General features: G+C 44.7%; 1 protein-coding gene across 1 annotated transcript in view; it reads left to right on the top strand.

Annotated features, from left to right (window-relative positions):
- Positions 1–3,487: 3,487 nt before the first annotated feature.
- LOC140549835 (BTB/POZ domain-containing protein KCTD16-like) overlaps positions 3,488–17,206 on the top strand; it is a 33,373-nt gene continuing 19,654 nt past the window's right edge. Inside the window, exon 1 of the mRNA XM_072673575.1 lies at positions 3,488–5,406. Coding sequence (XP_072529676.1) covers positions 4,629–5,406 — 778 coding nt within the window. The 5' untranslated portion in view covers positions 3,488–4,628. The remainder of the gene's footprint in view (positions 5,407–17,206) is intronic.

Here is a 17,206-nt window from a genome sequence, read left to right as displayed (position 1 = left end):
GTTTAATTCAGTGTATCATTAAATGTATGTTGGACGTCAGACAGACTCTGAGGTTTAGTTGAAAATGAAAATCCAAACATGTAAAGACAATATTCACCAGAAAACAACATTAGATAGACATTTTTGAATTTTGCTTACTAAACAAAATGACTTAAAAATATAATAATATCAACATCACCTGTCATCGCTATTCTATGTCAAATAGACATTGGAAGTAAAAATTTTTCTGACATTGAATTTTGGTCACCCGACTTCACAACTCCCTTTAACCTACATTAACAATGTCTATCAGCATTGGTGGCCAGCTGGGATGGTATGGGTGTATTTTTGGCATGCCCTTAGTGGACACACAGGGATCCAGACGTTGGATTCAGATGACTGTGGACTATGGGCTGCAAAGATCAATCAGACTGGATGTCTCTTCCATCGTGCTGGTGTGTGTGTGTGTGTGTGTGAGATGTGATGAGAGAAAACGAGGCTGCAGTGTGCGCTTTGCCGTGTGGATCCCACTCTCTGTGTCCCCGCTGGTGCTTAGCAACACTTTTCAACCCAGTGCTCCTGATTAGCAGGGTAAGCGTGACCATGAGCTTGAAGGCAGCAGATCAGCACCACAGCACAAGGCCAGGAGCTTCACATCACCCAATAAATATTTGTGATAAATAAATAAATAAATAAATAATTTTTTTTGTTTTTTTACCTGAGGGCTGCGAGACTACTGATCTTACACAACCAGCTGTTTCAAAAGGAACTTTACTTTGAAGTACAAAATCTGAGGCTCTTTGTTTGTGTGTACAAAGCAATATCATTTTTATTCTGGAATTTTTTTACACTAGATGTTGGAAGATCAGTGCTGATGCTGGATGATTAAATCTGGATCACAAAAACTGCTCTAGTTCATACCAAGGGATTAGATGGAGCTCCACCACCAGGGAATGCAGTTCCACTTCTCCACAGCCCAGTTCTTAGGGCTTTATACCCGTTTAGCTGGTGCTTGAATTGCATGGTGACCTGAGGATGTACTAGAATTTCATGATGAATGGCCCAATAGAGTTCAAGTAAAATGAAGGTACATTGATTTTTTTCTTTCTCCTGTAAATTTGCCATTTTTAGACTTTTTATAACATCAAAGACGAAGGCTGATTTCTGCTGAATCTCTTAATGTTGTACAATTGTGGTCAGAAGTGTGCATACACTCATCATATACGTGAATGTCATGCAAATATGGGATTCTTTTTCTGGGGAGTGCATCATACATCTTTAATTTAAAGAAACAAGGCTTTAATTGTAAGTTTTCATTTGGTATGGGAGAGAGTTTCTCATATCAACAATGTGTCAAGATTTTACATACAATTATACAGACAGAGGCAAACATATACATACAGCACACCCAATATTTGGTTACATGCAAGTCATATCTTGACCAGATGCTTTCTTAGCAGACTTGGTAGAGTTCAGTTCAATTTGTTGGTTTACAGCCATGGATCGGACTTTTAAACACAGTCCATTTATTTTTGATAGGTTTGAGGTCAGGACTATGGGAAGGCCATTCCAAAAGGTGGAGGTAGTCCTTTCAGAAATGTACCTACTCCACTGGCAGCAAAACAGCACCGGAGCATGATGCTGCCACCACCATGCTTAACAGTTAGTACAGACTATCTGGAGTAAAATGCTTCTTCAATCATACCTTTGAACTTTGTGGCCAAACAACTCAGTCTTTGTTTCATGAATTTAGTCTCAGTCTTTGTATTCATAAATTGCATAGATTTCTTTTGCTTGAAAGTGCCAGACCGTTGTGCTTTCAGCTCATGTCAGGCCTGTGCCTTTGTGGTTTTTAAGTACTTGGAATTATTACTATTGAAACTACTTGGGACTATTTGAACTAAAATTTCCTCTAAGCCTTTCAGACTTTGTGGCACCTCCAAATAACTTGTAGTTGTTGCCTTGAAAGAATGCTGAGCTATATAAAAACACTGATAGACTATTAATGCTTTTTATAAGGATCTATCCATGGTGCTGAAGGGGTTCGCACTCACCAGACTGCAGTTAATGCAGGACTCACCTCCACCCCCAATCTAACACATCCCATTCAGTTAACCTGGCTTCTGCAGATACTCATTTTCTGGACCATGTGGTGGATTTGAACTGAAAGTCTGTTGAAGCTGAAGTTAAACTCTGAAGGCTAGAGGAGGGGAAGTGACCACTGACCTAAAAGACTATATTGACAATAATCATCAATCATCAACTGAACTTTGAAGCACAATTATGGTGCCAGTATAGACTGGTGTACAAGCTCATGTAACTTTGTGTGACATTGATACAGTAGATGTGAAAGACATTGAGTGAAATGTCAAATGACAAAAATGATCATACTCACATGTATATAATAACAATAATATGAACTTTAATTACCTTTCAGCTCTACATACAGCCTCTGCCAGAGCTGTAATACAACAATACCAGTGTTCCCACCCCATCCCACTGTTTTTTTCTCCTTAAGCTTAACTTCACTTTTTTTAAATGCTTCCAAAAGTCTTGTTCAGATGTTCCTTTAAACACTTCTGATCTAGAATGTTGTGGTGAGGACAGGTGTTGCTGCACAGTGGAATAGTGCGCCACCACTCCAGAGTCTGCTAAATTTGCATTTCTGAAAGGCTTTAACAGCCAAATGTGGTTTTCATTTGCCTTTTTTTGATATTGGGCTTAGCTTGAACTGTAATTTCTTAAATACATCACACACTGTGGAAAAGCCTACCTGAAAATGCTATCTTATAGCTTCTTCTGCTTTGCAGGCATCAGTTATTTAAAATCTCAGAGTTCTAGGCAGCTGCTTAGAGGAGTCTATGGCTGCTGATTGCTGGAATGTGGTTTGGAGGTGTTTTATTTTTTAAAGCTTTAAATTTCCAATAATAACTGTAAACAAGCCACAACTCTAACACGCTAAGTAAGATCTGAGAACTTGGTCAAATATAAAATATATTTGAGAGCTCAACTATCTTACCATTTCTCCACTCTTAAAATGGTACAAAACAAAACGAATACACTAATCTGTGCTTGGAATCGTGAAAAGCATGTTTTCAGATCAGCTCATCTTCTACTGACTGAATTATTCATAGAATCAGAAATTTTGAGCAGGGGTGTCCAAACTTTTGCATGCCACTGTATATGAAACTGGCACTTACCTGTGTGGAATGGAGACGTACTCCACTCAAACTGCAACACACAGCCTCCATCACTGAGTGATTCATGGTAATCTAATGGAAGCATGTGTACTGTTTCCCAACACTGTCATTTTCCTTTAAGATGATGTAAGGCTCAACTGCCTAAGAATGCCCCCCTCCTCCACACACACACACACACACACAGCACACAGTGCTGGAGAAACATCACCCCCCCACCCCTCAGTGCTCGCTGTACGCTTTAAGACTACCCACTCCACCCTCAGTCCACACAAGCGACAGGATCGCGCAGATGTGCCGGATCAGACGCCGCTGAGGTGAGCGGCAAGCGGGACCTTTACGGATGCTGGACAGAGCCACCTTGCCTGAAAGAACCCATCTGGAGAGAAGTTCACCTGAAGAGGCTCCATCAGTAGAAGGACTGTTTTGTTTAGGCAGGCATATCTCTCCTTTTTTTGTTAGAGTTGGAGTTGGAGGGAAATGATGCTCCTCTGTGAGGTGAGCGTTTGGCTTTCTACTTCGATTTCTCAGAGCTAGTTGAGTTCTGGAAGAGTTACAGAAGGAACTGCATGGATGTGATGCTTGAAGGACTCTGAGAGCATTAAAAGCCATGGGTGCTAATCAGCACTGCTGATGACACTGACGATGTTCAGGAGTCATGGTGATGAAAATGATCAGTGGTAAAGATATAGAAGGTCGGTCTTAAAGGGGATGAAGATCAAAGGTGAGAATGATGAAGATCAAAGGTAAAGGTAGTGAAGATCAGTCAGTCATGCCTAAAGATGTGATGCAGATGTTGGTGTTGGTGTTACATGTGATGAAGATCAGTGATGAAGATAAGGAAGGTCGGTCTTGAAGTCGATGAAGATCCGACTCAAACAGGGTAGATGATCAGCGCTAAATGTGATGATCGTCATCGTAGTGAGATAAAAGGGGAGGCAGATCAGTGGTGATGAAGACGAGGAAGATCAGTTTTATAGTGTAAACATGAGAAAGTTCGGCTGTGGAAGTGATGAAATTTTGAGGATCAGTCTGAAAGCTGAAGGAAGGTGAAGGAACTGAAGATCAGGGGCAAAGATCTGACAAAGATCAGCTTGAAAGGTGAAGACCAAAGGCTGCTGGAGATCAGTCTCATTATTTTGGGGAGATTCTTTCAGTCCTATGGCTATTGGGGATAAGTCTCACAGATTATGAAGACCAGTCTCAGAAGTCTTAAAGATCTTGAAGATCTGCACATCAACCCTAAAGATTCTGAAAGCAGTCTTAAGCTGATGAAGATGATCAATGGCAGAGATCAAGGTTAAAGGTGAAGATCGCTCTAATGACCAGTCCTGAGGGTCGATGCTGAAGATGCATCTGTGTGGTTGATGAAGTTGATGAAGATCAGTGATGAAGACGATTCCTCCCTCCATTCTTCTCCGTTTGCTCTGAATTCCTCCAGACAGTCGCAGCATGGCTCTGACCGAGACATGCAGACTCTATCAGTCGCCTAAAGACGGTGGCGGCTCCGCGCACGGCGCGCCGGATGTCATCGAGCTGAACGTGGGCGGCCAGGTGTACTACACGAGGCGCGCGACCCTCACGGCCTTTCCGGACTCCATGCTGGGCCAGATGTTCTCCCACGCGGCAGGCGAGTTAGCGCGGGACGCGCGGGGCCGCTGCTTCATCGACCGGGACGGTTTCCTGTTCCGCTACGTGCTGGACTACCTGCGCGACCGGCGCGTGGTGCTGCCCGATCGGTTCCCGGAGCGCGCGAGGCTCCGGCGCGAGGCCGAGTACTTTCGCCTGCACGAGCTGGCTGGCATCCTCGCGGCGGTGGAGGACGAGGCGGGCGAGGGCGGCGGCGGCGGCGGCGGCGGCGGGGGTGTCCTGGACGACGCGTCTCCGGCCAGCGAAAGGACAGCGCGCGACGGCGCGTGCGGCTTCCTGACGGTGGCTTGTAAGGGCGCGCGGGGGGGAGACGCGCCGACGCCGCGCATCTCGGTGTTCGGCCGTGTCGGGCTCGCGCGCCAGGTGTTCGGGGACGCGCTGAGCGAGAGCCGCGACGCGGACAGAGCGCGCGAGCGATACACCTCGCGCTGCCACCTACGCTTCAGGCACGCGGAGCGCGCCTTCGACATGCTCGCCGAGAGCGGCTTCCGCATCGTGGCGTGCAGCTCCGCGGTGGCCAGCAGGCACGTGGACGCCGAGAGGGGCGCATGGAGCAGCAACACAGAGTACGTCTTCTACCGTAAGTCCGCGGGACACGGGGATGGGGGGGGGGGGGGGGGGGGGGTTTCTGGAACTTGGAACTTCTGGAAAGTGGTGGGATTTGGTGGTCTTGGGTTTGGGGGGCTTCTGCGGTTGATAGTGTGGTTGACTGTGGTTTTGGCACTTTTTACGTTCTAGGGGTGGTGGGATTTGGTGGTCCTGGGGTGGGGGTGGGGGGGTTCTGGGATTGAGGGGACTATTTTGTGGTTTTGGCACTTGAAGTTATAGGGGTGGTGGGATTTGGTGGTCCTGGGGTGGGGGTGGGGGTGGGGGGGTTCTGGGATTGAGGGGACTATTTTGTGGTTTTGGCACTTGAAGTTATAGGGGTGGTGGGATTTAGTGGTCTTGGGGTTGTGGGGCTACTGGGGTTGATAGTGTGGTTGACTGTGGTTTTGGCACTTAAGGTACAGGGGTGGTGGGATTTGGTGGTTTGGGGGTTGGGGGGGGTTCTGTGATTGAGGGGACTATTTTGTGATTTTGGCACTTGAAGTTATAGGGGTGGTGGAGGTGGTGGTATTAGGGCTTGGCTGTATGAGGATGTTTGTGTGGTTTTGGTACTTTTCTGTTCTGGAGAGTGGTGAGGTTGGTGGTCTTGGATGGTGGGGGTGGGGGTCTGGGTTTGTAGAGAATTTTGTTCTCCATCAGGATTGGCAAAACAATATTTGTTCTGTTACGCAGTATTTCAAATATTTCTAATCCACAGTACAGTTTTCTCCACTACGTCTTATAACCACTTCATTCAGTGAGCCTGTAAGCACCTTCTGAGATGAGTCCGGAGTGTTGAGCAGGTGAACAGTGAAGAACATGTACAGAGCTGAAGTTGTTGATGCTTCACATGCCTCACGTTTATATGGTGCTTCCATTAGAGTCCGCTAGAGGGCACACTGCCCTAATCAGCACAGCCTAATTAAGGGGTTCTCCCACCCTATGACAACCCCCAGATATGATCCTGGTATAAGGGGCCTCTTTTCTGCAGGAGCCCACAGAGCCCACCCTAAGAGTTTGTTCTTAAGGTCAGTTAACTATTCTTACTAAGTTAAGAAGAATATGCTGCCTAACCAAAAAGGGTTATTTTGGAGTCCTTTTGTGCCATCGAACAGTGGACCAGCCATGGTCCTGGATGACCCCTTGCCCTGCACACCAAAACACCTGATCCAGCTAATCAGCTAAGGTAGAAAATTGAAGGTAGTAGGTTAGAGCAGGGAGGGGAAGGGGGTCCTCCAGATCCAGGGAATGAGTGCAGTAAAAGACCATCTTTTAGCCCCCCTAGGAACCTTTCAGTGGATGACTGTTTAAAGGATCAATCTGGTAAAGGAGGAGTGTCTGAGGTGCCTTTTAAAGCTTAAAGAACCTCCAGATAATGTCATGGCTTTGTGCCAATTCAAGTTTTTTTAGACCTATACCTTTTAAAGGGACAGTGTCATGGAATCATTTGAAATGAATTAAAGTCCGATAGCTGGTGTGCTAGGTAGCCATGTTTGATGAGGCTGGTGACCGGCATGCTACCACCAAGGTAGCGATGTTGGATGAGGCTGGTGGCCGGCATGCTACCACCAAGGTAACGATGTTGGATGAGGCTGGTGGCCGGCATGCTACCACCAAGGTAACAATGTTGGATGAGGCTGGTGGCCGGCATGCTACCACCAAGGTAACAATGTTGGATGAGGCTGGTGGCCGGCATGCTACCACCAAGGTAACGATGTTGGATGAGGCTGGTGGCCGGCATGCTACCACCAAGGTAACAATGTTGGATGAGGCTGGTGGCCGGCATGCTACCACCAAGGTAGCGATGTTGGATGAGGCTGGTGACCGGCATGCTACCACCAAGGTAGCGATGTTGGATGAGGCTGGTGGCCAGTGTGCTTCCACTGTGGTGGAGATGTAGGATGAGGCTGGTATCTGGCATGCTGTCACCAAGGTAGCGATGTTGGACGAGACTGGTGGCCAGTGTGCTTCCACTGTGGTGGAAATGTAGGATGAGGCTGGTATCTGGCATGCTGTCACCAAGGTAGCGATGTTGGACGATGCCAGTGGCCAGTGTGCTAACACCGTGGTGGAGATGTTGGACGATGCCAGTGGCCAGTGTGCTAACACCGTGGTGGAGATGTTGGACGATGCCAGTGGCCAGTGTGCCAACACCATGGTGGAGATGTTGGACGATGCCAGTGGCCAGTGTGCTAACACCGTGGTGGTGACGTTTGATGAGGCCGGTGGCCAGTGTGCTAACACCGTGGTGGAGATGTTGGACGATGCCAGTGGCCAGTGTGCTAACACCATGGTGGAGATGTTTGATGAGGCCGGTGGCCAGTGTGCTTCCACCGTGGTGGCGATGTTTGATGAGGCCGGTGGCCAGTGTGCTTCCACCGTGGTGGAGATGTTGGACGATGCCAGTGGCCAGTGTGCTAACACCGTGGTGGAGATGTTGGACGATGCCAGTGGCCAGTGTGCTAACACTGTGGTGGAGATGTTGGACGATGCCAGTGGCCAGTGTGCTAACACCGTGGTGGACATGTTGGACGATGCCGGTGGCCAGTGTGCTAACACCATGGTGGAGATGTTGGACGATGCCAGTGGCCAGTGTGCTAACACCGTGGTGGAGATGTTGGACAATGCCAGTGGCCAGTGTGCTAACACCGTGGTGGAGATGTTGGACGATGCCAGTGGCCAGTGTGCTAACACCATGGTGGAGATGTTGGACAATGCCGGTAGCCAGTGTGCTAACACCGTGGTGGAGATGTTGGACGATGCCAGTGGCCAATGTGCTAACACCGTGGTGGAGATGTTGGACGATGCCAGTGGCCAGTGTGCTAACACCGTGGTGGAGATGTTGGACGATGCCAGTGGCCAGTGTGCTAACACCGTGGTGGAGATGTTTGATGAGGCCAGTGGCCAGTGTGCTAACACCGTGGTGGTGATGTTTGATGAGGCCGGTGGCCAGTGTGCTTCCACCGTGGTGGAGATGTTGGACGATGCCAGTGGCCAGTGTGCTAACACTGTGGTGGAGATGTTTGATGAGGCCAGTGGCCAGTGTGCTAACACCGTGGTGGAGATGTTGGACAATGCCAGTGGCCAGTGTGCTAACACCGTGGTGGAGATGTTGGACGATGCCAGTGGCCATTGTGCTAACACCGTGGTGGAGATGTTGGACGATGCCAGTGGCCAGTGTGCTAACACCGTGGTGGAGATGTTGGACAATGCCAGTGGCCAGTGTGCTAACACCGTGGTGGAGATGTTGGACGATGCCTGTGGCCAGTGTGCTAACACCATGGTGGAGATGTTGGACAATGCCAGTGGCCAGTGAGCTAACACCGTGGTGGAGATGTTGGACGATGCCTGTGGCCAGTGTGCTAACACCGTAGTGGAGATGTTGGACGATGCCTGTGGCCAGTGTGCTAACACCATGGTGGAGATGTTGGACGATGCCAGTGGCCAGTGTGCTAACACCGTGGTGGACATGTTGGATGCCAGCACCGCGGTAGCATTATTGGACAAGGCTGGAGTGTTGGATGCTGCGTTTGTGTTTGCTGTCATTCTGGCCACAAGCCTGGTGTTGTTGGCTATGCATGTACGTTAATTGGGGGGTAGGGGGGATTCTGAAGGATCACTGACGAGAGGGTGTATTTGTTTTGCTGTTCAGTTCAAATATCAGGAGTCAATCTCCAGAATCATGTCCAGCCCCTTTAACTGTGGTATGTAAGCAATGTTGCACTTTATTCCCCAGTCCAATCAGTTTAGTGAAACTGTACTACTCTGCTTATGATGACAATCTAAGTCGAGTGTTGGTTAACAACAGTAGCCTTGCATCTCCCATAGTTAACCGAAGTTTGGTTATTACAGCAAAGGGGGAGAACACTGGGTAAAGTTCAGTGAAAGGACGCAGATGTTGAGAAATCCCTCTCATTACAGCTTTCAGAGAGATGCACAGAGTGTGAGGTGAATATTTCACTCGCCCACGTCTCTCTGTTTTTTGGTCTCGTTAAGGATTTATTATATTTAGGTGATGTTTTTTTTTCCGAATTATAGCATTAGAGGAATTTGTCATACAGGTTCATGGACACACTCTGTTGGCGCGCCATCACCTGCCTTCATTAGTGACTAATCTGGCTTGTCGCTGTTTTAGCTGAGAGAAGTTGCGACATATGGCCAATTAAAAAGCGCTTTGTGGGCGATTCTGAATGAGTCCCTTCGGTAATCCTAAAGAAAAGGTGTCTGGCAGGACAGAGTGTTGAGAGAGGCAGGAGCCGCATTCAGGCAAGAGGACATATGGCTGGTTAATGATTTGCACTCTGTTATTAGTGTAATTATGGCAGCAAAAGGGGCTCCGGACCCTCCTTAAAGAAAACAGGGCGAGTGAAGTTAGAGTAGCATATGTCTGTCTACCTGCCTCCCACAGAAATACCTGCATTTTACCCTCAAAGAAAAGCAGGCCAGGCCAAACTGAGCAGATTTTACGACAGTTAACTGCTTGCATCTGCTGCCACCCAAAGCTGAAATTCAGCCTGTTTGTGAAGTTTGTCACGGAGTCACATGCATTGCATCAAAGTCCAGCTCACTGGCTTTGAGACAAAGCAATAAGCCTACAGTACAGAGACCGTATGATATCACCAGGGGGTCTTTTATACCAGACACGTCTGCACAGCAGGGCTGCAGGCCAGCAGGTCGGTATTCAAATGCATGCCTAGAATTCACAGAACACACATATCAGCATTTTTCTCTGAACTGGTTTATTTTGTAGGTTTTTGTCTTAAAGGAAGCACAGAATGCATTTATTGAGTATTTAGTTGTGTTTTTTCATCTATATGAATTCTGTGATTTAGTTGGGGGTGAAAAACAGTCAGATGCCATTTAACAAGCCTATTTACAGCCCTGTTATTTTGCCTTAGAATGAAACACAATAAGCTCTGCTTTCATCGTCTTACCAGATATTGTGTTGCTGTCCTCTCGTTGTGTCCTCTCATGTGCTGTTAGAAAGCTAAAAGATTGTAGCTGGTTAGCTCTTAGCCTTGCCCCACTCGTTTACCTGGGTTTGGCTTATTATTTGAGTCTTGGTACTTACTTCTGATGTCGGTTTAGCTCTAGTTTGGTTCAGCTGAGGTTGTCTAGTTATTTTCATGGGAGTGGACGATAGAAAAAAGAGATGAGAGCTTTTAGCCTAGTGCATATCCCAGTTTGCTCCCCTGGCTTTTGCCTCTGCGGACACTGGCACAGGAAAAGCAGAGGTCACGAGGCCTGGTTCACATAGCAACCTATATTCCCATAACTAGCAGAGTCTGGATGTGATTAGCTGCTCTTCAGTATTTTTGAAGTATTTTTACCAGTAAGACTCAAGAAAGCCAAACCCAGGGAAGCGAATGGGGGCAAGAGCTAATCAGCTACAATCCTCTCAGCATGCCAACAGCACATAGCGCTGAGAGGACACAACGAGAGGACAGCAACACTATCCAGTAACACTTAGCTTACCCAGCCTGGAGTAGAACGTGCACTAGTGGGCTGGGTGTGTACAATTACAAATGATAAAATAAACTTGCAAGCTAATATGGTGTATCCAATTAGCCAGTACACATACGCAGACCCTCCCTTACTACTGAGGGTGACTCCCACTCTTATGCCAAAACCAGCAAGTGCTGTGCATACCGCTAATGGTGTTGACAACCTGAGTGGCGAATGCCGCGCATACTGAGTTCAGTGTGAATACAGCTTTCGGTTGTATTCTGAGCTGACAGTGCTCTGACTTTTTTATAGCATTACTGCAAGGTGAGACTGAGGAATAAATAGACCTCTGAAGTCAGGTGTCATTGCGCCACACTTATATTAGGAACTCTGAGCAAAATGAATGTGATTTTAGAAGGTTACTGCTATCACACCTTAAATTAAAGCTTTCTAAAGCTGATAACTAAACTTTGTCCTGTGCACATTTCCCTCCCCAGTGCCACTGGATCCTCTGAATTCGAGGGACTTTCAGTGACAGTAAATCTGAAGTAAAAATATAAATGTTAGTGGTATGCATGCCTGTACTGCTGCATACTGAACTGGGTCAACCTCAACAAAATACTCCAAACAAACCAGTTGGAGGTAGTTACGTGACATCACAAGGTAGTTAGCTTATTTTGTAATATAATAGTCTTAGTAGTCTATTATTTAGTAACTTATTTTTGTGAGACATCCTTTCTGTGTAGAGGAGTGTTAACCTACTTGTTAGCATGGATGTAGCGTTATTAAACCGCAGTGGGTTTGGAACACGTTCCCAGGGCATGATAGTATGTCTAATAAAACAAGTAAGACATTAGCTTGAAAGTGGCAAAAGTACTGATTACATCTGGCAAAATGTCAGGAAAAGCTAGATTTTATGGATTATATATAGATTATATGGAAAAACCCTATCAAGAAAGGCCAATTTGAAACATATAATATATGTCCAAATATTTGTGGACACCCCTTTTAATGTATGCATTCAGTTACTTTAGGTTGCATCCATTGATGACACACACAATGTAGAGAAGTACTGCCAATAGAATTGGACTCTCTAGAGCAGATAAACATGAACCTATTGGCACCATGACTAATGTCATGCTTGGGCTAGAGGGATATAACGCCACCCAACATTGTTCATTCATTCTCTGGAATGATGGTACTCCATACATTTTAGTTTGGGGTGAGTTGGGAGGGGTGGGGTCTTGATCATCCAACATCCTGGCCTCACTAACACTGTTATCGCAGAATACAACCAAATTCTCATTTCAATTCTCAGTGCTCCAAAAGGAATCGATTTTGGTCAGAAAATGAATGAATACTTTTATTTAATATTATTTTAATAAATTCATTACGAGGATGAGTTAATTTCTTTATGCTTTTGAAGCCAGAGTACACCAATCGGATAAACTCATTAAAAGATCATCCTAATGTTTGCAGCTGTCCTTAAAAAGCCCATAAAAAGAACTGACAAACCAAGTGAAGCAGAGAGTGAACGAGGAGAGGGCGTTCTAGATGCTTCTAACAATCAAACTGGTTGGGCAGAGCGAACAGACGTTCTTGTTTGTTCATGTTTGCCCGTGTTTGTCTGGCCGATGTACTCTGGCCTTTAGACTCATTGGCTCTGGTCCTTTGAATCTACAGTCCATATTCAGTCAGGCTTACAGCACACTGAAGGAGCCTCCTGTTTGTTCTTGTTTTCTCTCAGTTGGGCTTGTTGGCACAAGGCTGGTGAAACGAACCGGCTGCTTTTTAACCAGCCTCAGAAGGTTCTCTCAGATCCTGTCTCATTCAGCTGTCTCTGACGTTTACCAGAGTACTGCTGCACTAATTGATAATGCTTAATTTGACACAAGTACTCAGTCCTATGTGGGAGCATGTTTCTCTACATCACTTGCCAAGTCTTTTTTTTGCATCTCTCTCTCTCTCTCTCTCTCTCTCTCTCTCTCTCTCTCTCTCTCAGTCCAGGGATTTGCCGCAGGTTGTTCTTGACATTTCGTCTTGTATTTATTCGCGTTTGACCAACTACTGAGTCGAGGTCTTGCTGCAGAATTAATTAACAGAGACGATTTGCACTTGAGGATTTAATCACAGGCTGTTTTCTTTTATGAGAAGAGGAATACATTACAGAAGAATCACAGGGTTCATAAATACGTCTCCCACCCACACCCACGGATCATACTTCATTTATGTAGAAAAAAAAATAGAAAAAACAGTCCATTAATTCAGATAAGCTGTATGATTTAATGGAAGTGGAGACTTGGAATAAAGAGATTGGATAAATTTGAGGAAAGCTATGTACATTTAACCAGCTATATGATGAGTCTATACATGAACTGTACTCAGTGTGGACGGACATGGACACACAAACTGAATGTATGCATTTTCAGGAGACGTTTTGGAATTGTCATTGTTCTGAATGGAAACTTCCCTATAAACAAAAATATAGCAAGGGCATTTTGTAGGTAGGGTAGAACCTGCTGAACTAGCTGGACATGGGAACACAATCATAAGAACATTTTGTCCAATAACGTGTCAATGAAAGTAAAGGAGGCCATTGTTAGATAGATCAGATTGGCCAAATGAATGATTTGACCAGTCTAATGCGCTGGGGGGCCAACTATGGCTGTGGGATCACAAGTTCACAAACCGAGCCATGCTGCTTTGCCATCAGCAGCCAGAGTCTGAGAGAGCACAATTGGCCATGTGCCACGAGCATGTCAGCTACCTAACAGTGCAGCAATATGGCGGTTTCAAAAAGAGGTGGTGACTGGTTTTGCATGTGTCAGAGGAGATGCTCCTAGTATCGGGAGCATTGCTAGTGCTAGGGGGAGCTATGCACAGGTGGGATAATTGGCAGTACCAAATTGGATGAAAAAGTAAAAAAAATATTTTTTCTGTGGGGAGCCCAGAAACAACAAAAGCTCTGTATATCCACAGAAGACTTTCATGATGGAAAAAAAACCTTTCATGACATTTGACATTTGAGGTACGTAGGCCCATCAATGCCAAAGTATACAAATCAAGTGACACCCATATAAACACATCACTATCAGTGTAAGGTATTCAAATTCATTTCAAGAAAGCTCAGATTAGACAGAAAAGGTCAGCTTACGTTTGAAGAAGAAAAAATCCAAAGCAAACAGCAACATCTGTCAAACATGGTGGAAGCACTGTTATGAAACTGGGTCACTGGTGTTTATTGAGGATGACTGCTGATAGAAGTAGTGGGGGGAATTCTAATGTGTATAGAGCTATACTGTCTGCTCATATTCAGTCTAATGCTGCGAGACTGATAGGATGATGCTTCATGGAACAGATGGATAATGACCCAAAACCATACCGTGAAAACAACACATACGCTTTTAAAGCAGAGAAATGGTATGTTCTTAAAAGTCTAAAGTGTCACTTACTGGCAATAAAACTCACAACCCAGAAAACTGGAGCCAGCTGCCTGGCAAAGCATCTCAACAAAGGGAAAGTCAGCCTTTGGAGATGCCCATCAGAAGACTTCCAGACTCCAAAAAGTAATTTATTGCAAAGGATTTGCACCCAAGGATAAAGAAATATGCATGATTTAATGATAAATATTTCTAATTATGTATCTTTGTCCAATTGGGTCCTGGAGGGACTTTGTTCAAATATCTGTAATTCTGAAATGCTTAATACATGTTTTGTTAAACCCCTGAAATTAAAGCTAAAGGTCTACAATGTAAACATATCTTAATTATTTATTTTCTACAGAACCATTGCAACCATACGAATGTTAAATTCGGTTCTTTGTTGGGTAAATGGTTCTTTTCTATGATGTAGGAGAGTTTATCAGTAGGGTGGTTGATTCATATTTATTTTAAAAAATGGCATAGTGATGAGATAACTGGATTCTGAATTTGATAGATCTTTATTTGGCTACTGAACAGGGAAAGTGTCCTCTTCGTGGTGCCACCTAAACAAAATGTGACAAGACTCGCCACAGAAGATCATCTAATGCACAGAGTATCTCCTTTTTACTAATGTAGCTCAGTGCTTTTTGGGCACCTCACTAAGAGCTTCAGGCTTTCTGGTTTAAAGCCCAGACAGGGCACCAGAATGTTCTTGCAGTTGAGGAACGCTGCAGGTTTTAATGTCCCTGGGTTTTTATCTGAGCACTGTCCATGAACTGGAAGACTGAAGTAATTCCAGTTGGCAGCTAGATTATAGCCTCTTTCTCGCTCCTCCATGGCGTGTGTGTAAATGAGACAGTATTCTCTGTCTACTTTGCCTGATTAAACAGCTCAAACCTGGGCCATGTTTCTAGTTCCTTCACACGCAAAAGTAAATTTAGGTCACAAATGACTTGTTGTTTAAAGGCAGTTATGCCCGGGAGGGGTTTTTGCTATTTAGATTTCTATCAGTCAGTGGAGCTCCTCACAGTGATAAATGAGCTTAACCTGATTTCTTTACTCATTAAGGGACGGAGCCCTGTAGCTAATTACCTCGTGGACCTGCTTGAATGCTCTCTAATTAAAGCGCTATCAGATGATGGTGAATATTACCTTCATTTTCATGCGCAAAAGGGTTTCAAATGATAATCAATGACAAACTTTGGCTCATAGAGCACCAGGACCAGGGATCAGATGATCAAATTGAGCTTTGCAAAGCAGTGAGTCAGCAGGACTGTTAATGATGACTAAAAGCATTATTAATGACATTACATTTATTGAGTGTTCTTGTTGTTTTGCATAGACAACATTTTTTTAAAATCATCAATCTTTTAAATAGGCAACTTTAAAGGAGAAGGAAAAAACATCTTAGCATTCAATGGAAGTCAATGTAAAAATATGTTATTTCCAATCATTTTGGAGCATTTCTATTGGTCCATTCGTCATAAAATTAAATAAAAGACATAATGTAAAAATCAACCTCCACAGTCAACATCAAAACATCACAATAAAGACACAACGGTGAAATACTGCTAAGCACCACGGTTGCACCCCACTAATATCCAAAAGAAGCTTTGCTTAACTATTTACACTAAGGACAGGGTGATATCCACTCTCTGGCCACTTTATTAGAAACATCTACACTTTTAAAAAGAATAAAACCCTTAAAGAACCTTTTAATAATTACTTTATTACAAGAATGTTAAGGTTTAAGGGATCTTACTGATAAAAGTATTAGAAAACTTAAGCGGTTCTTCAATTTGAAGGAATGTGGATGAACCTCTTAAGGTGTTTTGAGGAACCTTTAACTTCTAACCTTTTTCTTCTAAGAACCTTTTCTTAAAGATTCCTCAAAGCACCCTACGAGGTTCCTCCACTGTTTCAAATTGAAGAACTGCTAAGGACCTTATCCTGTAACAGTGTACAATAATGTAAAGGTTCATGGAGGAACCCTTACAATGGCAAATAACCTTTAAAAGTAGAGCCATAGAAGAACAACTTTTGGATCCCTGAAGAACCCCATTTTTAAGAGTCACAAATCTCTTCTTCAGCATGGGCTGTGTCCCAATTGAGCACCACACACTAATACTATAAGGTATATATTATATAATAATCTTAAAAGTGCGTGTTTGGCGTTTTCTACTAACAGGAAGTGATGAGGCGTTGCTATGCCAACATACATCACTGAAAGTTCTCCTGCTGCCATTGCTTCTGCACTTGCATTGTTATCAGCCTTTTTTCCAGATGTGAGTAGCTGCTCCATTCCCATTTTACATATGTCCAGCTCTTCAACAACAGTCAGTTTCTGTCCACAGAGCCGCTTTTGGCTGGATATTTTTCAGTGGTGGAACCACTCTCAGCATACCCTTGACACTGACATGTGTTAAAGCCCCAGCAACACTGCTGTACCTGATACAACCGTACCAGAGCCGCATATACTGCCATGCCAGTGTCACTGCTCTGCTGACAGTGAGTGAACGTACAGGGTATGTGTATCTAATAAAGTGGCCAGGGAGTTAAAATATTAGGTAGGTGTTTCTAATAAAGTGGCCAGTGAGTGAAAGTATTAGGTAGGTGTTTCTAATAAAGTGGCCAGGGAGTGAAAATATCAGGTAGGTGTTTCTAATAAAGTGGCCAGTGAGTGAATGTACAGGGTAGGTGTATCTAATAAAGTGGCCAGGGAGTGAAAATATTAGGTAGGTGTTTCTAATAAAGTGGCCAGTGAGTGAAAGTATTAGGTAGGTGTTTCTAATAAAGTGTCCAGTCAATGAAAGAACAAGGCAGGTGTTTCTTATAAAGTGGCCAGAAAATGGCCAGTGAGGGGAAAAACAAGGTATGTGTTTTTAAGAAAGTGGCCAATGAGTGAAAGTACATGGTAGGTGTTTCTAA

The sequence above is a fragment of the Salminus brasiliensis genome, chromosome 2, assembly GCF_030463535.1.
Source record: "Salminus brasiliensis chromosome 2, fSalBra1.hap2, whole genome shotgun sequence".
NCBI classification, from domain to species: Eukaryota; Metazoa; Chordata; class Actinopteri; order Characiformes; family Bryconidae; genus Salminus; species Salminus brasiliensis.
This window is presented reverse-complemented; position numbering and strand designations above follow the sequence as displayed.